The 26,387-nt window shown below is 33.3% G+C and overlaps 1 protein-coding gene across 1 annotated transcript in view; it reads left to right on the top strand.

Moving 5' to 3' along the window:
- The first annotated feature begins 1,796 nt into the window (after positions 1-1,796).
- LOC146732759 (hemicentin-1-like) overlaps positions 1,797-26,387 on the top strand; it is a 41,329-nt gene continuing 16,738 nt past the window's right edge. The window contains exons 1-3 of the mRNA XM_085491942.1: positions 1,797-2,362; positions 22,419-22,648; positions 23,308-23,430. Of these exons, the coding sequence (XP_085348068.1) occupies positions 2,065-2,362; positions 22,419-22,648; positions 23,308-23,430 (651 nt within the window). The 5' untranslated portion in view covers positions 1,797-2,064. The remainder of the gene's footprint in view (positions 2,363-22,418; positions 22,649-23,307; positions 23,431-26,387) is intronic.

Here is a 26,387-nt window from a genome sequence, read left to right as displayed (position 1 = left end):
GAACTGTATCTGTGAAGGTCGTTCAGTGCTTATGTTACTTTTATTGAAACTAATATTGTATGGAATAATATTGTATGGAATCATTGTTTGTTGGCGTTTGTTTGTTTGTTGCACACACCCATAAGCGATTGATCAGAGGTTGGAAATTCTGAGAAGATATGTAAGTGATAGAAATATATCAACAATGAGCAAGAGAGAACATTGCACTCGAATGAGTGAACTCGCCGAGAGAACGATTCAGTGAAAATAAAATCAGGCGAATATATCTTTTTCCTATATTTTACATTCAACTCGTCACAAATCAGCGAAAAACATTATACACAAAACACCCACAATGTCCTTTGAGCAAAAATTAATTCCAGCTAAAATAACAGTACTGTAAAATACTTTATTTTCGCCTGGTTAATTTTCGCTGAAGGAATGATTCAGTGAAAATAAAATCCAGTGAATATACCATTTTTCCTATATTTTACATTCAACTCGTAAAAACTTAATAGTGAAAATAAATTCCATACAAAACATCCAAAAAAGTCTTTTCAGCGAAAATTAATTCCAGCTAAAATAAAGTATTTTACACTGCTATGCGAAATATGCAACTTTTTAAATAGCACCAAATTGACAAAGTCATAATCACGACAATTCCAGCTGGTGATAAACTTGAACTCCTTTCTTAAAAATCATCGGATATCGCACACGTTCAATTTCCCATAGTCTGTGAGCTTACATTTTTAAATAGATATTTTGAAATAGAGACGCGTGTATAAAAGGTTTCTTTTAAAATTGGTTTGCACAAACACGTTCATACAATGCTAAAAATCATCTGATTATGTGTGTCGAAGGTAGTATTTACTCGTATGCATCAATATACTATAATACCGGAAAAGATATAATTGTGTATAAAAAAAATGATTATTTTGATATTATTTGTTATAATTGTTTTTATTGAAATCTGTGCTATAAATTAGTAAAAATTTAAAACTACAACCAAAGTAGTCACTGAAATGTACTCTCAGCACAACAAAGGCATTCCATCATCTTTATAAATATTTATAAATTTCACAATTCGAACTGAAACGAGAGGTTTCCATTGGCCGATTGAATAACTATGGAAAGTTTTCAAATGACGTCACTGCGCTTTTAGTGTGCTTAGTGATTGTCGCCAAGAATCAATCGCCATTGAAATACATAAATATTTATAAAAATGAAAGGAATACCTTTATTTCGCTGAGAATATTACAAATACAACTGCCAACTTTTCAAAATTAGAATTTGCTATTTGTTATGACCATAGACCCTCCAGTAGGGTATGTTTTGACTTACTGTTTTGAATTGTTGTTTTATTTTAATCATGATGTTCAACAGCTGACATTGTCAGCGTTATTATCACTAGCGCCAGTTGACAAATATTGTTTAGAATTATTTTTCTGTTGGTTTGGGCATTTAATCTGTAATTTGGTTTAGAGGCTTCCGTGAAAAAAATACTGGGTGGAGACCGTGACCCAGGGTGAATACGAAACTAAACACGTCCATCATAATTCCCCTCGTTAAACACAGACGTCAACACATAGCTATTATTTATATTCCCAATAAATGTTAATAGTTGAAATCGCAACAGGAAAGCAAGCAAAAGTTTCACATCGGAAATGCCGAACGCCACCCGCCACTGGCAGATGAGCTCAGCGACCGAAGCAGCCCTGGGAACAGAGGAGTCGATTAAAATATAGACTGAGTATATAATCTGCATACCGCTGGTATATCCACTTGTATGCAAATTAGACAGTGAGTTGGTAGCTGTGATTCCGGTCAGTCTGACGGTCGACTGTGCTCAACGCCACAGCTCGCACTTTGCGAGTGAACGACCAAACCAAGAAATAACCTAAGCCTATTGATAATATGCAGTGATATGATCGAAGTTATTGATTTTTTGATAGCAGACTCGAGTACTAAGCTTGACATATTTCATTCATTGGAACCGCAACGAAGTTTTACACCGATGACTGAATTATAAGAAGCGCAGCTAGTTCGTTTCCTTCTATTGTATATTTATTCAGCACTCGCCGAACAATGTGGCCCAGACTCCCACTAAACTTCACTGTGCAGCTTTTTTTAATAATTTTCCTGACTACATCGAACTTGTTTGTCGAGTCGCAACATGTGAGGAATGACATTGCCGTTGAATCCGAAACAGAGGACTTTATACCGCAAGGCTCTTCGACGTTGGCATTTGTGTTCGATGTGACAGGCTCTATGTACGATGATTTGGTTCAAGTCATCGAAGGTGCTGCCAAGATTCTGGCGATTACTTTGTCTAAACGTGAACGTCCACTGTATAACTATGCATTGGTACCCTTCCATGACCCAGGTTTGTGTTATTTATCTTTTCTGTTATTATATTATTCAGATGTATATCATTTTTGATTATATATTAGATTTGACTTTTTACCGTGATGTCAAAAGATTCTCCGCAGACTGTATTTTTATTCTGAACAGTCCCCGATCACGAAGGCAACTCGAATTGCCTCGGGTCCCTGGTCAGTATTGTTTTGTTATCTATTTCTTGTAAAGTTCGTTTTTTTTTCTCCACATGTTGAACTTTTTCAGTTTCTTTTAAAATAATTTGCAAAGGACAACTCCGAAAACTAGCTTCCCTGTAACTTGAAACAGATTAAGGGTTTGTCTATTTGAAATCGAGAAGGGGGTCTTTTCACGTACACATCTATCCAGAGCGTGTTGTTTACACATTTTTTTGCTCAATATTGTGGTATACGTATTTCCGTACACCGTTTTGTTGTACTGAATGACTTTTAAACATAAACATAAAATAGCAGCTGAATTTTCTACCCACTCCATTTTAGTTCAAATCGTGGGCCCTTATCAGTTTTAAGGGGATATTTTGCACACCATTTACAACAAAAATTCTGTATCTCATCTGGTGTGAAAACAATTTTGATCATCCAATTGTTCCGGACCCTGCACCCCCCCAAATGATACTAAAGTGTTGACACCGAATTAGTCAAAGAAAATTGGTTTGCAGCAGGATTATATACTCACTGATTTCTTTTGGAACTAAAATATGTAGTATCTGTTTTGTCATTTCTCCAGAAAAAAAAAGTGTTTTGGCACCAGGAACTACTACTTGCGTCCTCAAAAATGTCCACAAGTACCCAAGTACCCAAGTGCTTGAAGCAAAAAGCACATAGAATTTGAAGTGTTTCAGCTGAGTTTTGAACAAAAAACAACACTGCTATGAACAATTGGTCTATTGTTCCTCTGTAATTTATTGTAGAAAAAAAAAAAACATGAGGAGGCTTATCATTTAGATAAAATCTAAGTTCACAGGAAATATTAAATCACTGTTTAAAATAAATCATTGCTTGCAATTGGTATCAATATGAAACATAGTTTAAATAAGTTAAAAACTTTTTTTAATTTGTGCTATTTTGATCAGTTAGTAGTATGGAGCCTCTTTGTTTACTGTAGCCATATGTGGCACTATTTATTAACAATGGCTTGTGGGTAATATAATTATGCAAATCATTTCACATACATGCATATTAATTAGATCATCAGACACTCCATTTCTTAAAGACATGAATGTTCTTTTATGAACGTTTTAGTTTCAAATGTAAAATAGACGCTTTTATCGGTTATGGAATCCATTACCCACAATTCTTGGCAGGCTTGCTTTTATCATTGGCTGGTTTACTACTGGTTATGCGAAACGGAATTCTATACAGCTGATATGCATCTGATTTTAAATGAAAAAGATATACTGTAAAATACTTTATTTTCGCATGGAATTAATTTTTGCTGTTTTCGCTGAAGGAATGATTCAGTGAAAATAAAATCCAGCGAATACATCTTTTTTCCTTTATTTAACATTCAACTCGTCAAAAATCAGTGAAAATAAATTCCATACAAAACACCCAATAAGTCTTTTCAGCAAAAATTAATCTAGCTAGAATAACGTATTTCACAGTAACCAATCACAAGGTGTTAACAAATGCATGTCAACGTATCGTCAAAGATTAGTGCTAAACATTGCCAAACGACTTCTCTAGCCAATAAAAGGTTTTAAGCTTATTATTAGGACGTATATAAATTTCTATAAATGTTATGATGGTTGTTTAAGAAGTAAGATCAAAAGTTAAGACACTCAACTCTAATGTTTTTAAAAATATTTTCACACGGGTAGTCAGGAGGACTGTTGTTAGATATGGGTCCCACATGGCATATACCACAAAATTGAACATGAAAACACGAATGTTTGTTTACAAAAGATTTAGATGTGCACTGCGTGATCGCTGCCTTCATATCTCTATAAACTTTTTGTGACTGCTTGTAATGTTGATACATTTTTCTATAATATAGATATTGTTAACAAAATATTATTTTAATGTTTTTGAGAAAAACAGTAGTGTGTGGTACTACGTATCCTTTCTCCAGATTTTTATAAAAGTTTAAATGGCTGTTGAATCTAACCACCTAATCAATGAACACAATGACGTAATTTGAAAATGTTCCATCTTATTTCATCGGACATTCAGTTTGAAATTATTAATATTTATAAAAATCATTGGAATGGGTTTGTGGCAAATTGTTTTTGCCCCTTATCTGGTACTGTAAAATACTTTATTTATTTTTTTGCTATTTTCGCTGAAAGAATGATTCAGTGAAAATAAAATCTAGTGAATATACCTTTTTTTCCTATATTTTACATTCAAATTGTCAAAAATCAGTGAAAATAAATTCCATGCAAAACAGTCAAAATGTCTTTTCAGCGAAAATTCCAGCTAAAATAAAATATTTGGCAGTATTTCTTTCTCTACTATCATTGCACACACTGTAACATTGTTATATGTTACAATGGTATTTGGAAAGTTGACGTGATGGTGGAAGAATGGAACGCTATTCAAGAGTCAAAAACCAGTCTTGCAGATTGCTTACTCTCACCAAGTTTTTATGGCCTTTTATGAATAAGATCTGTTCTGGCATTTTGAGGTACCAACCACACAATCATATCTCTCAAATGATAACTCTGTCGAGAGTTGTTATTAAAACAGTTAATTAATACTTCATTTGATTATGTGACGTTGAGAGTACACAATAGAACCACTGTAAACCGTTTCATGCAAGAAATTTCTGCAATTTCATGATTGTATCGATTTCATAAAGACTATATCTTGAAAAAAGTCGCTGGTGCTCCATGTTGTAGAATTCTAGGGAAATTTTTACAACTATAAAATCTTGTGATTTACGCTGACTTGAGAAATTCACAAAAATTTGTCTCGTGAAATTATAGCAGCTTTCAGTACCCGGTAGTTTTAGTTTTCTTTGGCCTTATTATTATTATTACTACCCGGTATTATTATTATAACAATTATTATGTTACAATTTACGCCTACTGTTTGGCCTACTTTTGCATTCTGGGTTTGAAATATTTGAGACAAATGTTTCAAAATATTCTTTGCTTAATAAAAAAAATTTAGGCCGAGTTGTTTTTTACAGCACACAAAAGATTTGTACAGGGCGTTAAAAAACTCTCTAGGAAAGCACCTATGAACATTGCAATATTGTGAGGGACTTTTTTATTGGCACTATTAAATGATCTAATGTTGTGAAAACGATTCTCTACATTTTGTGACAATCTTACACCTCTTTTGGACTAATAAATTTTCGTCTAGGTACGTACTGTGGCTAAATTGTTGTCTGTTTTCATTGTGACTATACAAAGAGAGTTGTAAATTATCCGTATGAATCTTATTTGCGCTCACTTCAACTGTCTGGGTGAAGGTTGATGCAGTTATTGGAACATTGATAAGGACGTTCCCAGGGAAGTTGCAAGTTATATCGTACAAATCTCATTTGTGACTGTTGTAAACATTTTATATACGAAGTGAGTGGAAAATTGTGTTTTTAGCCCTCCTCCAATTTAAAATGATCCATCCCTAATTGAAAATGAATGGAGACCAAGAACGCGAAAGTCGGCTGTCTCCTCATGTCAGTAGTTGTTATCCTATATATTATAAGTAGTAGTTAAATTGTATTGAACGCTGAGACAAGCCGACCAGCATAGATTTCAATTCTTGCCTTATTATGTCTGTAGGATTGTCTACTTTAAACCAAATGAATGTGGTGTGCCCCTGTAATGGCCATGCAGCTATGATATATCTCATAGGTCGCCGTATGGCATTTGATGTATGCGTTTCACATGAAGTATTTTAATTTGATGAGTCGAAAGAGTGCATTGAGATGAACTGAAAGGTATGGAGGAGGTCATGGTCGGTTGGCCTGTGTGGCCCATCGCAGTTGACCTATTTGATCGAGATTATAAAAACAATGTGATCACTGAAAGAAATTTATTATAGAGAGGTTAGAAGGTGTACTTAGTGTAACACTGGAGTTGACTTTCCCATGACAAAATAAATTCCGCTAATAGCTTCAAAAATTTTTGTATTCAAGTCACAGCTGACATCGTTTTATGTCACAGTATGATACTATGATACATTACATGTACATTGTAGCAGTGTGGCTGATAAACACAACCAATGGAGAAAAAGCAGGATTTTATACAGTCCGATGGTTGGACTCAAAAGACCAGTAACAACAGAGCTTGTTTATAATTGTCTAATAAAACAGCTTGTATGTAAGCTTGCTAGTTGGGTATTTAAGCCGAACAATGTAACATGTCTGGCGGGGGTTGTTTACTTGACACTACCCAGTGGAGCGTACTGAATTAAAGTATAGGTATTTAAGTCAAGTCATGTGGCTGGGTGGGTAAGCCGCTCTCATGACACAATTGTTGACTAATTTCTACACATTGAATTTCATTTGGCATTCATCCAGGACAATAGGAATTTATTTAGAGTGACATGTGCAATGGCCAACAGTCCCAGTTTGTAGAATAACCAGTGCAGAGGTCTCAGCTGCGCTATCAAAATTCACTTCAGTGCCCCTAAAGTCTTGCTTGAAGGATAGTGTTTGTTTTTGTGTTAGAGTGTTAACTGATGAATTGGTAATGTTACACCTGATAGAATACTGTAAAATACTTTATTTTAGCTGGAATTAATTTTCACTGAAAACGTTTTTTTTTTTAGTTTATTTTCACTGATTTTTAATGACTTGAATTTAAAATATAGGAAAAAGGGTATAGTCACTGAATTTTATTTTCACTGAATCATCACTTCAGTATAAACAGCGCAAATGAAGAATTTGTGAAAATAAAGAATTTTACAGTAGAATACTGTAGAATACTTTATTTTCGCTTGAAATTTATTTTCGCTATTGATTTCGTGAAAATAAAATCCAGCGAATATACTTTTCCTATATTTCACATTAAACTCATCAAAAATCAGTGAAAATAAATTCCATACAAAACACCCAAAAAGCTTTTTCAGCGAAAATTAATTCCAGCTAAAATAAAGTATTCCACAGTAGAATATAAATTAAATCTGGGATAATGAAGCATATACTGTTTACACTATTCCATTTCATTCTGTGTATAAATATATTATTATTATCATTTCTATACCAAATAGGGAATGTCAAACTTTCTTTACGGTGGTAATATAGTAGATAGGCAATGTAGCGATGGACCATTTATTTTTACTTTTTTGATCAAGCCATATTACTACTAGATAACAACTCAGGGCCATGTAAAATGTCATAAAATATACATACATGTACATATACTGTTTATTTAAGTGGCTGTAAGTTACCGTAAATAAGCTACACCAGTGTGAAAAAATCAGATGTAAACAAAAAAATAACGGTGTGATGTTATCCCTGATATTAGCACATAGCCAACAGCCCTCAACCAATCAGTCATGATAAAATGTGGTTCTATTTCACCATGAATTCACTTTTCAATTCAAGAAAATAAAGGATTTTCATTGCAACAATTTATTCATAACACCAAGATCAGATACAGTGTATCCATTGAGTCATGTTCAACTGACACTACTTGCAGCAATAGGCCCTCCTTGCAACATTTTGACAAACTGTAACATAATGTACTAAAATGTTATTTCACAAGTTTGATTGCTGTCAAAATGTCATCATTTGATTGGCTAATACGAATCTTTTCGAGCTGATTGGCCAGTGCTAAGTCAGTTAGATCACGCCCCTTGATGACTATGAGAATTAAAATTACCTCTTGATCTAACCTATACAAATAAAATGGAACTGAATAAAATAGAGAGGAATTGCATCATTCTTTATTTTATATTGGTACAGTGGAGAGCACAAACCCGTGTCCATTTTAAAATTGTTTATTAGCTTAACTCTAGTCATTGTGCAGTGATACTGTGAAATACTTTATTTTCACTTGGAATTAATTTTGGCTATTTTCGCTGAAGGATTGCTTGAGTGCAAATAAAATCCAGCGAATATACCTTTTTTTTCTATATTTTACATTCAACTCATCAAAAATCAGTGAAAATAAATTCCATACAAAATACCCAAAAAGTCTTTTCAGCCAATATTTATTCCAGTTAAAATAAATTATTTCACGTATACAATGCAAAGTAACAATACCATATTTGCTCTATTAGAAGCACATGTGCTTACATAAATTACAGAGGTGTGTCTACGGTCAAAATAAGTTGTATTTAATAATCCAGTTTATATGGAAGTGTTATATTGGAGATGGCATTCTAAAATAGTATACTCTAATGAAGTATGTGTAATCACTTGGCAGATATGTGTATAACCTAATATTATAATCACTATCTTATAATAAGTAGTGAATGTACTTACGTGAGTGACAAAGTTTTTTCTATGGTCAAAACAAGTAATAATTTAATGATTTAGATTACTGCCAATGAAATATTGGAGATGTGCTTCTAACAGCACAAATACAGTACATTTTTCACTGTCATTATTGTCACAATGTGCTAATTTAAGAGTAAATCAATTTTTCACAAAAAAATATAAAAATTGGAATGGAAGCTGTTGAAAGATTTCACGATTTGATAACCTGAAGTGGTAATTGCTGAGACAAAATTTTACTAGATACTCTATATGAAATATTTTCCAACAAAATATAATTCCTCGCAGAATTCAAGTAGTTGTGTGAACAATGCAAGCAAATATAAAAACAATATCATTTTGGGTATAGTTTTTTTGTGGATGCTTAGGTTCTGTGAAGTACTTTATTTTCGGTTGGAATTAATTTTGAATATTTTCGCTGAAGGAATGATTCAGTGAAAATAAAATCCAGCGAATATACCTTTTTTGCTATATTTTACATTCAAGCCATCAAAACATAAATCATAAATTCCATGCAAAACACCCAAAACGTCTTTTCAGCGAAAATTAATTACAGCTAAAATGAATTATTTTACAGTATAGGAAATGTTAACAGTTTTAAACAAAATTATTTTAAATTGTTGCGTTCTTTGTTTATTTATCTTCATATCTCCCATCAAGGGAGAAGAATGGCATTTAACCGCGTCCAATATCTGTCAAACATATCTACAAACGTAAGTGTTCCTGTCTAAGTCTTAAATCAATATCATAAATTTGATTAACTTTGCAAGTGTAATTTTCTCGCCAATTCCGCTTTTATCTGTAGGTTCTAAGTTAATTTTCATTAATAGTATTTTTTTATTCCAATGGTAAATAATTTGTTTTTTGCTCAGCAGATGTGAATATTTTGTTTGTATTACTTATCTGAATTTCATTGATGTTGTTTAATTGTGTTCTAATAACACAAAACCATTTGCTTATATATGTTATTTAGATGAGTACTGTAGAATACTTTATTTTCACTATTTTCGCTGAAGGGATGATTCCGTGAAAATAAAATCCAGCGAATATACTTTTTTTCCTATATTTCACATTAAACTCATCAAAAATCAGTGAAAATAAATTCCATACAAAATGCCCAAAAAGCCTTTTCAGCGAAAATTAGTTCCAGCGAAAATATAGTATTCCACAGTATTTGATTGGCTGTTATTGTAGCTGGTATGTAAACCCGAAGTTGGGGTTTCCATATATATGTCCATTGTAGGGGTGTTTATCTTCACTCCCAAAACAAATCTGCTGAAATTTAAATAAATGATTTCGACGTCAGATTTGTACACAGTTTCATATATCCATACCTGACTCTTGTAAATAAATATTGAGTTGACCTTTTCACCACCAAACTTTCTTGCCCAAATTTTTCTGCACTTTTTCCTTATATTTCTGAAAATGAACCCTAATTTTGGAGCCAACAGACAAAATTTTGGTCACTTTTCAGTTATTACTCAAAAAGTTTGGCAATTTTTGTCCCAATCCTCTGAAGGAAAGTGCAGACTATAAAACGGGACTATTTTGTGAATTTGTGATTGAAAAAGAGGGAACAGGTAGTAAAAAGGTCAGTTTCTAAAATAGGAAGACACTAATAGCACAAATAGTGTTTGTGTCCTTGTTATCGAAAAAAATAACATTAGGACAACGTTGTCACAGCATACATGTACGTCACTAGCTGGTGATGATCAGTGTACAGAATTATTTTTCTGACATATGCATGCTGGTTAGTAACAATGTAAACAAATATGACGTCAATAATTTTGGCATGAGAGAATGTCGTCTATATATTAAGGTCGTTCATGGCTATTTGACATAATAAATAAGAGTGAAAACATTATTAAAATATCTAAAAAACTGCAAAATAATAATGCATTTTGAAACTTTTTTTATAGGAATGCATTCATTTTAATTAAAACATTATTCCACAAACAGTGTTTGTCAGAATTTCCCAATAATTTGGGACAATTAAAAATACCCATCTTATAACTACATTTTCCCACCATACAGTATGTACCCAAATAAAATTAGAAGATATGGTGGGAACCTTTTTACCATAGAAACCAATAGTAAATCAGTAATCTCAATTTTCACGGGTGTCAGTTTTTATGCAAATAGTAGTTTTGGGACCATAATTTTTAATTTGTATGTTGAGCAACAGCGTAATATTAAAAATAAAACTTCAAGTCAAGAAAAAAAAGTTTTTAATGATAACTACCTTAACACACATGTAGTGTAATATTGAAAAATAAAACTTTAAATCAAGAAAAAAAGTTTTTAATGGTAACTACCTTAACACACATGTAGTGTAATATTAAAATTAAAACTTCAAGTCAAGAAAAAAAGTTTTTAATGATAACTACCTTAACACACATGTAGTGTAATATTGAAAAATAAAACTTTAAATCAAGAAAAAAAGTTTTTAATGGTAACTACCTTAACACACATGTAGTGTAATATTAAAAATAAAACTTCAAGTCAAGAAAAAAAGTTTTTAATGATAACTACCTTAACACACATGTAGTGTAATATTGAAAAATAAAACTTTAAATCAAGAAAAAAAGTTTTTAATGGTAACTACCTTAACACACATGTAGTGTAATATTAAAAATAAAACTTCAAGTCAAGAAAAAAAGTTTTTAATGGTAACTACCTTAACATACATGTAGTGTAATATTAAAAATAAAACTTCAAGTCAAGAAAAAAAGTTTTTAATGGTAACTACCTTAACATACATGTAGTGTAATATTAAAAATAAAACTTTAAATCAAGAAAAAAAGTTTTTAATGGTAACTACCTTAACACACATGTAGTGTAATATTGAAAAATAAAACTTCAAGTCAAGAAAAAAAAGTTTTTAATGGTAACTACCTTAACATACATGTAGTGTAATATTAAAAATAAAACTTCAAGTCAAGAAAAAAAGTTTTTAATGGTAACTACCTTAACATACATGTAGTGTAATATTAAAATTAAAACTTCAAGTCAAGAAAAAAAGTTTTTAATGATAACTACCTTAACACACATGTAGTGTAATATTGAAAAATAAAACTTTAAATCAAGAAAAAAAGTTTTTAATGGTAACTACCTTAACACACATGTAGTGTAATATTGAAAAATAAAACTTTAAATCAAGAAAAAAAGTTTTTAATGGTAACTACCTTAACACACATGTAGTGTAATATTAAAAATAAAACTTCAAGTCAAGAAAAAAAGTTTTTAATGGTAACTACCTTAACATACATGTAGTGTAATATTAAAAATAAAACTTCAAGTCAAGAAAAAAAGTTTTTAATGGTAACTACCTTAACATACATGTAGTGTAATATTAAAAATAAAACTTTAAATCAAGAAAAAAAGTTTTTAATGGTAACTACCTTAACACACATGTAGTGTAATATTGAAAAATAAAACTTCAAGTCAAGAAAAAAAAGTTTTTAATGGTAACTACCTTAACATACATGTAATGTAATGCAAATCGAGTAAAACAGTGGGCTGTATTATGTACAATACTAATTGGATAAATAGAATGTAATAAACACACATACCGAAGTAAAGAGAAATATTTTCCCACAGTCATTTGTTGAGGGTTGTTGCCCTTGATTTGTTTAGAATTAGCTGTAGTCCAACCCCAGGTCAACAATTCGTTCTGTGAAGTGGCATAATAGTGACTGCATGCTGAATGATTTGTATTGTATGGAACAGTGATAATGCTTGCATGTAAAATCTCCAGCTTTCCACCTTCTCATATAAGATTATTGCCTCCTTGGTGTCTACTTATAACTAGCCTGGTAATGCCAGTGTTTGTAAAATCCTTGAAAAACCCTGTGAGGAATCCTGAACCTTTGACTGATCTGTGAACCTCTCACGGTTACTGCATCATGCCCCCAGCCGTTCTGGCTACTCACACCTTCAAAACACAGAATTTAAAACAATTATTCAAATCCTTTTTTTTTTATTCGCATAGATCCAAAAATTTTACAGTGTAGGTCGTATTAACAAATAGTGAAGACCTAAATATTTTTGTTTAGACTTCTAGGATATTTTTTTTATTAGAAGTGCATCTCTGATGCCAAACCTGTCAAATTAGTCAGGCATTTTGAGAAATTTTGGCCTTGAAACGGGGTGCCACCAGAAAACCAAAGTTCAAGCCCTAATGATACATTTGAATATGCAAAGGCAAACAGGGCATGACCTTATCCTCTGGTTGAGTTCACTGACAAAGGTGTGTGGACTTGAGAATCTGAGGATCTGTATCAAGTAATACAGCAGATAAACATAATGCTGGTAAACATGTTGTATGTACAACTTTGCAGTTGTCATGGCCACCAACTTTGAAACATACTGTAAAATCATTTATTTTCATTTATTGATATTTATTTTCACTATTTTGATGTTTTTAGCAATTTCACTGTGTTTTAGTTTGACGAATTTGTCAAAAATAAACAATGAGTTTCATTGTTTTTTTATCTGTTCATGTAGAATTTAATTTAACGGATTTTACATTTACAGTAAAATGCACCATGTTATTGATTTAAGTTTAACTGCTGTAGATATATATGTAAACCACATGTGAACACTCAAATTGTTGTTGAGTCAAGTCTTTTGCTATCTTTAAAGGCCATTTTGGTCATCACCGAGGCAACGCTCTATTTCCAAATTTATATTGTCAATATACTTATCTGTCTATTGTTTGTCTTTCTTTTTGTGCATATTTATTCCTGATTAATCTAACTAGCAATGTCAGTTTTTGAAAGCCCTGTAAGTCATCACTGGGATGATGTTTAATCTCTTTGTTTATATCTTTTGTTTGTCATTGTTGTTATGTATCTTTACTGCCCAGTTAATCTAATAAACAATGGAAGTCATTAAAGGCCCTGTAAGTCATCACTGGGACAGGTTTAAAGGGGCACTTCTAGTTAAGCAAATTTACTTTCTGGATTAAAATTACAATGGATAACGAAAGATAGATTAACTTTGTAAACAACATAGACAATAGTGTCTAATGGTTCTTTGGTGCAATCCCCGGGCTTGGAAGGTTCCCCTTTAATTCACTGTATATTGTTTGTCATTGTTCGTGTGTATGTTTATAACAAAAATAAAAAAAAAATGCACAAGCTAACCGAAAGTTATTTATGTTCTAACTTGTATTTAATTGACTGTTTATAAGCTTGGTGGTCCGATAACATAGTTGCAGTATCATGCCAATTTGTCTAATCTGGAGTTTTTGGAGTGAACTACAGAATTCCAGCATGCAGACATTTTATTTACTAAACCAATTTTATGATTTGACTAGGAAAAATAATTTAAGAATTGACAATGGCAACATAAACCCTCTACTGGAGGGTCTATGATGGCAACTAGTATAAAAGAGGAAATGTTGAAAATGCTTTGTTGAACAGAAAATAAAAAAGAGGGGGTACTATTATATATAATGAGTTTGTGATTTACCCATAGTGTTAAACCCCATTTTTGCGTCCATTTTATATTGAAAAATGCATATAATTACTAAGGTCCCAATTCAAATTTTATATGTCCATTTTATCTAAAATTAATGAACAAATTATAGAAAGGCGCATATAAATGTGTAGAGCATTGCACAAACGCTGCATTCAAATTGTTAACAATAATGCACTGTTTGCATAATTATTTATCATCCTCTCAGCGTAAATTCTTGGAGAACGCTAATGACTATTTGATTCATAGCGAGAAGAGATGATTGATAAAGTGTTTGATAATTAATGTGTTTTATCTTGAAGTATGTATTACACTCTGACTTAGTAAATAGAATTCATTTAACTTTGACATGGAATTTCTGATATCTGCAAGTGTGGTAAGTGATTTTCTGTCTGAAGTTATGTCTAACACACAGAAGATAAATACACAGTGCTTCTGGTCTCAACCTTGTATACTGTAAGAGAAATTCAACCACTGTACTTTTTCCACAAAATTGCTTCCCGAATAAATTATGTGACCTAATCAAAGTCTCATCATTACACTGACTTGTGATGTACTTCATCTTGTTATTTTTAGAAAAAAAACGAATCTTCTAATAGTACTGGCGTAGAAATATGATGCATTGTTTATTTGACATTTTCTGTGTTTATATATGATGTGCCTGCTGTTTAAGTACAATCATGAGATCTCATTGAGAAAGGTAGCATTACTTTGGTATGAGTGAATTAAGGGATGCGCTAATTACAGTTTTAGGTGACAATATTAGGTGTTAATAAGTGAAAGCTATCAGCTAAATAATGTAATTGCCAGGGCAACAACTATATAAACTACCATAGTTGTGATATGACAAGAATACTGTAGAATACTTTATTTTCGCTTGGAATTAATTTTCACTATTTTCGCTGAAGAAAGGATTCAGTAAAAATAAAATACCTTTTTTCCCATATATTTTACATTCAACTTGTCAATTATTAAATTCCATACAAAACACCAAAAATGTCTTTTCAGCGAAAATTAATTCCAGCTAAAATATAGTAATTTACAGTATTATGGTAACACTAAACATGACAAATAGCTTATAAATAGTTGTATAGAACATTTATCAAATTTGTTTTGTTTAGGTGGCTTGTTTTTGATTTGAAACAAAGAAAAGAAAAGGAAGAATGTCTGCCATTGGGGGTGTAATATCTTGTTCATACATATACAGATCAACTTTTTTTCTGTTTCATATAAAAATTAAAAAAATAAATCGTATCAACACATCATTTACACAAGAAACACATCTTTTTAGTCCCCGTTCGGACGCAGTCCGAAAACGGGGACTTATGTTTTGCCCTGTGTGCGTCCGTGCGTCCGTCCGTCCGTGCGTCCGTCCGTGCGTCCGTCCGTGCGTCCGTCCGTGATCACCTGTATCTCGAACATGCATGGACCAATTAAGTTCAAACTTCACTCATACATCACACATTATATGGGACATATGCACATGCATTTTTTTCATGATCCGATTAACGATAGCCGAATAGCGGCCATATTAAGGCCGAAAATGCATCAAAATCGCACATTTTCACCATTCCGGACCCGGATCTCAGTTATGCATGGACGGATTTTGTTCAAATTTGGTACATACATTAAACATAATAGGACCTTGATGCACGTCATTTTTTTTTTTGGATCGGGTTCGAAATGGACGACTGGCGGCCATTTTGTTTTAAAGAATTCAGTTCTGGATCCGTATCTGAGACATGCTTGGATTGATCGAGTTCAAACTTCACACACACAAGGTACATCATGTCACAAATATGTATGTGCATTTGTTTCATGATCTCATTAACGATAGCCAAATGGCGGCCGCTTTAAGGCCGAAAATGCATTGAAATCGCACATTTTCACCATTCCGGACCCGTATCTCAGTTATGCAAGGACGGATTTCATTCAAATTTGGTACATTCATTAAACATAATAGGACCTTGATGCACGTCATTTTTTTTTTCGGATCAAGTTCGAAATAGCCGACTGGCGGCCATTTTGTTTTAAAGAATTCAGTTCTGGATCCGTATCCGAGACATGTCTGGATTGATCAAGTTCAAACTACACACACACAAGGTACATCATGTCACAAATATGTATGTTCATTTGTTTCATGATCTCATTAACGATAGCCAAATGGGGGCCGCTTTAAGGCCGAAAATGCATTGAAATCGCACATTTTCACCATTCCAGACCCGTATCTCAGTTATGCATGGATGGATTTTGTTCAAATTTGGTACATACATTAAACATAATAGAACCTTGATGCACGTCTTTTTTTTTTTCGGATCAAGTTCGAAATGGCCGACTGGCGGCCATTTTGTTAAAGAATTCAGTTCTGGATCCGTATCCAAGACATGTCTGGATTGATCAAGTTCAAACTTCACACACACATGGTACATCATGTCACAAATAGATATGTGCATTTGTTTCATGATCTGCTTAACAATAGCGGAATGATGGCCATTTTAAGGCCGAAAATGCATCAAAATCACGTATTTTCACAATTCCAGAACCGGATCTCAGTCATGCATGGATGGATTTTGTTCAGATTTAGCACAATGTGTTGTACATATGCAGGTGCATTTCGGTCATGATCTGCTTTGAATGTATATGTCACTCAAATATGAACGGAACGGGGACGTGTCATTGACAATGACTTGTTGTTTTTAAAACACATACCTAACCTTTTCACCACTAGACTTTCTCGCCCAAATGTGTCTGTACTTTTTAGCTCCGCTGTCGACTTTGTCGAGCGGAGCTTATCATATGAGTGATTGTCCGTCGTCGTCCGTGTCAATGTTTTACTTTTTCGACTTCTTCTTGAAAACTACAAGCCTGAATGCTTTGATACTTGGTGTATATGTACCTTGGGTAGACCTCTCTTAGGTTTGTTCATTTCATGTTGATATCTTCAATTCTCTAATTTTGGTGAATATTTTTGTAATTTTTGGTAAAAAGTGATATTTTCGACTTCTTGTTAAAAACCGCAAGTGCAATTGCTTTGATATTACATATATAGGTACTACATGTGACCCTCTCTCAGATTTGTTCATTTTGTAATGATATCTTTAATTCTCTAATTTTGGTGAATATTTTTGTCATTTTTGGTAAAAAGTGATATTTTCGACTTCTTGTTAAAAACCGCAAGTGCAATTGCTTTGATACTACATATATAGGTACTACATGTGAACCTCTCTCAGATTTGTTCATTTCGTGATGATATCTTCAATTCTCTAATTTTGGTGAATATTTTTGTCATTTTTGGTAAAAAGTGATATTTTCGACTTCTTGTTAAAAACCGCAAGTGCAATTGCTTTGATACTACATATATAGGTACTACATGTGAACCTCTCTCAGATTTGTTCATTTCGTGATGATATCTTCAATTCTCTAATTTTGGTGAATATTTTTGTCATTTTTGGTAAAAAGTGATATTTTCGACTTCTTGTTAAAAACCGCAAGTCCGATTGCTTTGATATTACATGTATAGGTACTACATGTGGACCTCTCTCAGATTTGTTCATTTTGTGATGATATCTTCAATTCTCTAATTTTGGTGAATATTTTTGTAATTTTTGGTAAAAAGTGTTATTTTCGACTTCTTGTTAAAAACCAATAGTTCAATTGCTTTGATATTACATATATAGATACTACATGTAGACCTTTCTCAGATTTGCTCATTTTGTGATGATATCTTCAGTTCTCTAATTTTGGTGAATATTTTTGGTAAAAAGTGATATTTTCGACTTCTTGTTAAAAACTGCAAGTCCGATTGCTTTGATATTACATATATAGGTACTACATGTGGACCTCTCTCAGATTTGTCCATTTTGTGATGATATCTTCAATTCTCTAATTAATTTATTTTGGTGAATATTTTTGTAGTTTTTGGTAAAAAGTGATATTTTCGACTTCTTGTTAAAAACTGTAAGTCCGATTGCTTTGATACTATTCATATTGTTCATTTTCTAATGATGTCTTCAGTTCTTTAATTGAAATGTGCATTGCTAACAGCGGAGCTATCTATAGGCTGCTTGTTTCATATATCCTTCAATATTTCTTGAAAAGAACCTTAAATTTTGGAAAATTTGAGTTAATTTTCAGTTTTTACTCAAAAAATTTGGCCTTTTTTTCCCAATCTTCTAAACGAAAGTGCAGACTATAAATGGAATTATTTTGTGAATTTGCTCTATTGATAATAAATGTGGTTATGTCAGGGATCGCACTACCCTTTCTGACAACAAGTTGTTCTTAACATGCCTCTAATTTAAGATAATGATGTACATATGTCCATTTCTTGCGCATGAATGCATTAGAACGCATGTAATTAATTTAATTCATCAGTGTGATTCTGTCAGAGCAAGTACTATAAGGTTATTACAAGAATACCTCAAAGTATGCACGAAGACAGTACAGCTTGAGTATCGACCGATGTGCACCGTACTGTCTGAGTGCATACTTTGAGGTATTCCCGTAATAACCTTATGGTACTTGTCATTATTATACATCTTTTCCTCTAGTGATACACCACAAGATGCCGAAATTCAAAATGTTTAGAGCAGAATCAGCGAACTTCTTTGTATGGAGTCCGGTCAAACTCTGGTGGCAGCCATGTTTGTTTTTATTATTAGAGGACACTTACATGGGTAATCATTCCATATTTGGAATTCGCATTTTCTAATATGGTAGGATGAAAATACCCCATAAAATACGACAGGCTGTAACTTTTTGCGTTACGATGACAGATGTATAATAAATATTTTTATTCTGAATAATTATTGCACTTATATTTTATTAGCGAGATCTAATAATGACAAGTGTGTCTATGGTCAAAATAAATACATGGTTCATTTGTGCTGCCAGGGCTTGACACTAAGGCTAAGTTATATTGCCTGGGACAAGTGCAATTGCCATTCGTCAACTGAATAGTAACTCACTTGCCTTAACAGACTATAGTAAATATATCAAAAATACATTTTGTGAGTTCTAACCTTTTCACCACCAGACTTTCTGGCCCAAATTTGTGTGCATTATTTTATATTCTTCAATATTTCTGGAAATGAACCAAAATTTTAGAGACAACAGGCAAAAGTTTAGTCAATTTTCAGGTTTTACTCAAAAAATTAGGCTAATTTTGTCCCAACTTCTGGAGGAATGTGCAGACTATTAACAGGACAGTTTTGTGAATTTGTGATGAAAAGAGGGAACTGGTGATGAAAAGGTTAAACTTAAAATACATTTTGTGAGTTCTAAATTTAATGTAAATTCCTGTATGTTTCTATAGTGTAATAAAGAATATATTTTACTTGATCTTGTTTCTGAAAGATGCTCTAATGCAATTTATTAGTTCAATTTATTTAATTGGCTTAAGTTTAATTATCAATATTAAGTCTGGTATTTGCATGCAATCTTGAAATCAGAATTCAAAAAGATTGAAACATAACAGTGTTGTGGTTGCTAAGTGACATGGTTCTAAAGTATTTATAAGCTAAGAAATTCAGTATACTGTGAAATACTTTATTTTAGCTGGAATTAATTTTTGCTGAAAAGACATTTTGTGTGGATTTTATTTTCACTGATTTTTGACGAGTTGAATGTAAAATATAGGAAAAAAGTAAATTCGCTGGATTTAATTTCCACTGAATCATTCCTTCAGCGAAAATTAATTCCAAGCAAAAATAAAGTATTTTGCAGTATTTGAGATACAGCATTTACTTGCAGCCTTTTTTGATTTTTCAAATAATATAAAAAATTATCATTATATTTTGCACATATTGAAGTATTAAGATCACATTTTCTGTGTTGCAAAATTCAAAATGTAACTTGTCAGAGTTTGGAGATGAGCAGCTGCAATGCTGGTATTGAAAGATGAATTGCTCTCAAATAATAAAATCACAAACCATGATATCACAAAAATTAAATGGTTCACTGTATTTCCTCCCATGTTTAGCGTAGATTAATTTACTGTAAATCATAAACTGTAAGTTTATTGTTATTTGATAAGTTTGTGGAATTTTTTTGAATTTGGGGAACTACATTTTTGTAGACACATTTGCATAACAAAGCATTTCTTTAGTATGGCCATAGTAATGAAACAAGGTAATTTAAATTTATTTCTTTAGTTGTAGTAGAACCAACTGTAGCAATTTTCAGGAGCAGAAACATTGGCATAACAAAACATTTATTTTGTATGGCCATATCAGAGAAACCATGTTTACATTTATATCTTTAGTTATTTATATCTTTAGTTGTAGTAGAACCAACTGTAGCAATTTTCAGTAGCAGAAAAATTGGCATAACAAGACATTTATTTTGTATGGCAGTGAAACCATGTTTAAATTTATATCTTTACTTATTTATAACTTTAGTTGTAGTAGAACCAACTGTAGCAATTTTCAAAACAATTTTCAGTAGCAGAAACATTGGTATAACAAGACATTTATTTTGTATGGCAGTGAAACCATGTTTAAATTTATATCTTTACTTATTTATAACTTTAGTTGTAGTAGAACCAACTGTAGCAATTTTCAGGAGCAGAAACATTGGCATAACAAAACATTTATTTTGTATGGCCATATCAGAGAAACCATGTTTACATTTATATCTTTAGTTATTTATATCTTTAGTTGTAGTAGAACCAACTGTAGCAATTTTCAGTAGCAGAAAAATTGGCATAACAAGACATTTATTTTGTATGGCAGTGAAACCATGTTTAAATTTATATCTTTACTTATTTATATCTTTAGTGGTAGTAGAACCAACTGTAGCAATTTTCAAAACAATTTTCAGTAGCAGAAACATTGGCATAACAAGACATTTATTTTGTATGGCCCAAGTCAAACTTAGTTGTCAATATTTATATATCTTCAGTGGATGTAGGATGTACTTTTATAAGCCAGCCTATAATTTACATGTAGTGTTTATTTGAAATGCCACTAGAATCAATTAAACCATAACCTCTTCAGTACAAATATTTTAAATTAGAAAATATGGACTGTATCCAGCTCTAAACTATTTCTGTTGTGAGTGTTTACTTCGTATTAAGTTATTCTGTGTCATTTGCTGTCTCCTGTGTGTAGAGGTATTCTGAACTATGTTTTGCTTTCTCTAAATAGACTGAATTGTTATTATTGAGTAGAACAAGTACCAATATTCTGGATTGTATCCTGGAACTTGTGAATTTGTAAAATATGTTTAAAAAATGTGAGTGGGTATGATTTGGCAAAGAAGTGATGCGTGTTGTAGATGTATTCCAATTGATACCATTTTAAAAGGGTGTTAAAAATGCTCATTGTTTTCATAATTTGTCATTTTATATTAGGATGGTCAGTTGTCAATATGGAATTTGTTTGTACCGACCGCAAGGACTGGTTTGCAAAAGTATCGGTCCTACATAAAATCTGCCGATCTAGAACCGATGGATTGGCGTTAATTTTCAATACTGCTGATGTGTAATGTGAAGTTGATGTGATCCTATACTGCATAGTGTATACAAAACAAGGGCTCTGCGAGCCATCTGTCAGTCAGGAGCCTGACCTATATCTTGGGACCTGTATTTTCAGTTTTGTGTACATGCCTCGGATGATCACATTCACACATACATCCTATACCTTGGGATGCATGTGTTTCATGATTTGTTTCAAACCATTTTAATGTTTTAATGATAAAAATTCATCAAAATCAAATATTTCTTTGGATTTCATTTAACCTCAGACATTTTTGCAGGTCATTTTCAAAATGGCCGTCTGGTGGCCATTTTGTTTTGATGAATGTGGTTTGAGATCTATATCTCTGACATGTTTTGACTGATCATATTCAGACTTTATATATATTTCATACATTTTATCACACATATGCATGTGTATTTGTTCAAATATAAGATTCAAGAGGGCCGAATGATACTGACCTATTACTACAGCAGTTTCAGAACGGTAGTTTGTTCTATGCTAATACATGGCCAATGAAACTGTGCATCCACTTCAAACCCAACCACAAAACACATTTAAAAGTAATTTTTACAGAGGGCTATATTTCATGGTTTTGCAACCGAATATACAATAGTTAGCAATATTTCTGTAATATGTTATAGATTGAGTGCAAACATTTTTTTGATTTCATACTTTTCTTTAATTTCATAGAAATTGGTCCTGTGACAATAACAACAGATCCTGAAGAATTTAAGAAGAATTTACGGGATTTATATGTCCAGGGAGGCGGAGATTGTCCCGAAATGAGTTTAAGTGCTATTGAAACTGCATTAACTATTAGTTTACCAAGTTCTTTTATTTATGTATTTACTGATGCCAGAGCTAAAGATTTTGATCTCACAGAGAATGTACTTAAACTCATTCAGGAAAAACAAAGCCAGGTGGGTTATACTATCATAGCCATTGAGCATTTCAAAATTTGGTTATATGTTGTAATCTGGTGTGGCCATGGTAGATGAGAAGAGATCTCGGACAACTCTAAATATGCAGCAAATTAAGTTATGTGTATTCATAGCCACAATTTGGTTGGCAGAAACTCCCAATTTGCAACAGCGATGCTACAAATTAGGTAAATCATTCACACTTAATGGTGATGGCATGTAAATCATTCACCCTTTGCGCTCATGGTTTATATGCTGTAACTATCACATCACCATGGTTAAACTGGTAACATGGGACCTACAGCAGAGTACGACATCTGTGTCACTTTGAAGTGGTATGCATATCAAAGCTGCATTGTTTTTCTATTTTGAAATATTTTCTACAAATTTATATATTTTCGTTGTTAATTTGGCACTTATTTCCAATTGCTAAAGGTATAATAACTTTATTGACATTATTCATTTTTGAATTGAACATATTCAAATACTAAATGAAAAAAAAAAATGACATAAACAATGTAAACAAAAAATAATAAATAAATATACTTTGTATACTATAAAGATTATAAAAAATATAAAAATTGGTTTTAGTATATATGATGCTATTTCGACCATCAGCATGCTTATTGACTAATTTATGTCTGATTTCTCCTACATAGGTTGTTTTTGTCATGACTGGAGACTGTGGTAACCGTTCCCATGTTGGATTTCAGGCATATGAAGATATAGCAGCTACAAGCTCAGGACAACTATTTATGTTAAATAAATCTGATGTAGACGAGGTAATATAATGACCTTCAATAATTTCTGTTACAGTAACTCTGTAACTCCCACCTGTTAATTGAATGCAATTCGACCTGTAACCATTACCTGTTATTAGACAGAGTTTGACTTGTAACCCCCACTGTTATTGGACACAGTTTGACCTGTAATCCCCACCTGTTATTGGACACAATTTGACCTGTTATCCCACCTGTTATTGGACAGAGTTTGACCTGTAACCCCCCACCTGTTATTAGACACAATTTGACCTGTAATCCCCACCTGTTATTGGATACAATTTAACCTGTAACCCCACCTGTTATTGGACACAATTTGTCCTGTTACCCCACCTGTTATAGGACAGAGTTTGACCTGTAATCCCCACCTGTTATTAGACACAATTTGACCTGTAACCCCCACCTGTTATTGGATACTAGTTTGACCTGTAACCCCCACCTGTTATTGGATACAGTTTGACCTGTAATCCTCACCTGTTATTGGACACAATTTGATCTGTTACCCCACCTGTTATTGGACAGAGTTTGACCTGTAACCCCCACCTGTTATTGGATACAATTTAACCTGTAACCCCACCTGTTATTGGACACAATTTGACCTGTTACCCCACCTGTTATTGGACAGAGTTTGACCTGTCACTCCACCTGTTATTAGACACAATTTGATCTATTACCCCACCTGTTATTGGACAGAGTTTGACCTGTAATCCCCACCTGTTATTGGATACAATTTAACCTGTAACCCCACCTGTTATTGGACACAATTTGACCTGTTACCCCACCTGTTATTGGACAGAGTTTGATCTGTAACCCCCACCTGTTATTAGACACAAGTTCACCTGTAACCCCACCTGTATTAGACACAATTTGACCTTTAACCCCCACTTGTTATTGGATACAATTTAACCTGTAACCCCACCTGTTATTGGACACAATTTGACCTGTTACCCCACCTGTTATAGGACAGAGTTTGACCTGTAATCCCCACCTGTTATTAGACACAATTTGACCTGTAACCCCCACCTGTTATTGGATACTAGTTTGACCTGTAACCCCCACCTGTTATTGGATACAGTTTGACCTGTAACCCCCACCTGTTATTGGACACAATTTGACCTGTAACCCTCACCTGTTATTGGATACTAGTTTGACCTGTAACCCCCAACTGTTATTGGATACAGTTTGACCTGTAATCCTCACCTGTTATTGGACACAATTTGATCTGTTACCCCACCTGTTATTGGACAGAGTTTGACCTGTAATCCCCACCTGTTATTGGATACAATTTAACCTGTAACCCCACCTGTTATTGGACACAATTTGACCTGTTACCCCACCTGTTATTGGACAGAGTTTGACCTGTAACCCCCACCTGTTATTAGACACAATTTGACCTGTAACCCCCACCTGTGTTAGACACAATTTGACCTTTAACCCCACTTGTTATTGGATACAATTTAACCTGTAACCCCACCTGTTATTGGACACAATTTGACCTGTTACCCCACCTGTTATAGGACAGAGTTTGACCTGTAATCCCCACCTGTTATTAGACACAATTTGACCTGTAACCCCCACCTGTTATTAGTCCCTGTTCGGACGCAGTCCGAAAACGGGGACTTATGTTTTGCCCTGTGTGCGTCCCTCCGTCCGTGCGTCCGTGATCACCTGTATCTCGAACATGCATGGACCGTTTAAGTTCAAACTTCACTCATACATCACACATTATATGGGACATATGCATATGCATTTTTTTCATGATCCGATTAACGATAGCCGAATAGCGGCCATTTTAAGGCCGAAAATGCATCAAAATCGCACACTTTCACCATTCCAGACTCGGATCTCAGTTATGCATGGACGGATTTTGTTCAAATTTGGTACATACATTAAACATAATAGGACCTTGATGCACGTCATTTTTTTTTTCGGATCAAGATCGAAATAGCCGACTGGCGGCCATTTTGTTTTAAAGAATTCAGTTCTGGATCCGTATCCGAGACATGTCTGGATTGATCAAGTTCAAACTTCACACACACAAGGTACATCATGTCACAAATATGTATGTGCATTTGTTTCATGATCTCATTAACGATAGCCAAATGGGGGCCGCTTTAAGGCCGAAAATGCATTGAAATCGCACATTTTCACCATTCCGGACCCGTATCTCAGTTATGCATGGATGGATTTTGTTCAAATTTGGTACATACATTAAACATAATAGGACCTTGATGCACGTCTTTTTTTTTTTGGATCGGGTTCGAAATGGCCGACTGGCGGCCATTTTGTTTTAAAGAATTCAGTTCTGGATCCGTATCTGAGACATGCTTGGATTGATCGAGTTCAAACTTCACACACACAAGGTACATCATGTCACAAATATGTATGTGCATTTGTTTCATGATCTCATTAACGATAGCCAAATGGCGGCCGCTTTAAGGCCAAAAATGCATTGAAATCGCACATTTTCACCATTCCGGACCCGGATCTCAGTTATGCATGGACGGATTTCATTCAAATTTGGTACATACATTAAACATAATAGGACCTTGATGCACGTCATTTTTTTTTTCGGATCAAGTTCGAAATAGCCGACTGGCGGCCATTTTGTTTTAAAGAATTCAGTTCTGGATCCGTATCCGAGACATGTCTGGATTGATCAAGTTCAAACTTCACACACACAAGGTACATCATGTCACAAATATGTATGTGCATTTGTTTCATGATCTCATTAACGATAGCCAAATGGGGGCCGCTTTAAGGCCGAAAATGCATTGAAATCGCACATTTTCACCATTCCGGACCCGTATCTCAGTTATGCATGGATGGATTTTGTTCAAATTTGGTACATACATTAAACATAATAGGACCTTGATGCACGTCTTTTTTTTTCGGATCAAGTTCGAAATGGCCGACTGGCGGCCATTTTGTTAAAGAATTCAGTTTTGGATCCGTATCCA

Source organism: Saccoglossus kowalevskii, chromosome 17 (assembly GCF_978046115.1).
Source record: "Saccoglossus kowalevskii chromosome 17, keSacKowa6.1, whole genome shotgun sequence".
NCBI lineage: Eukaryota > Metazoa > Hemichordata > Enteropneusta > Harrimaniidae > Saccoglossus > Saccoglossus kowalevskii.
Note: the sequence above shows the minus strand (reverse complement) of the source record. Positions and strands in the feature narration are given on the sequence as shown.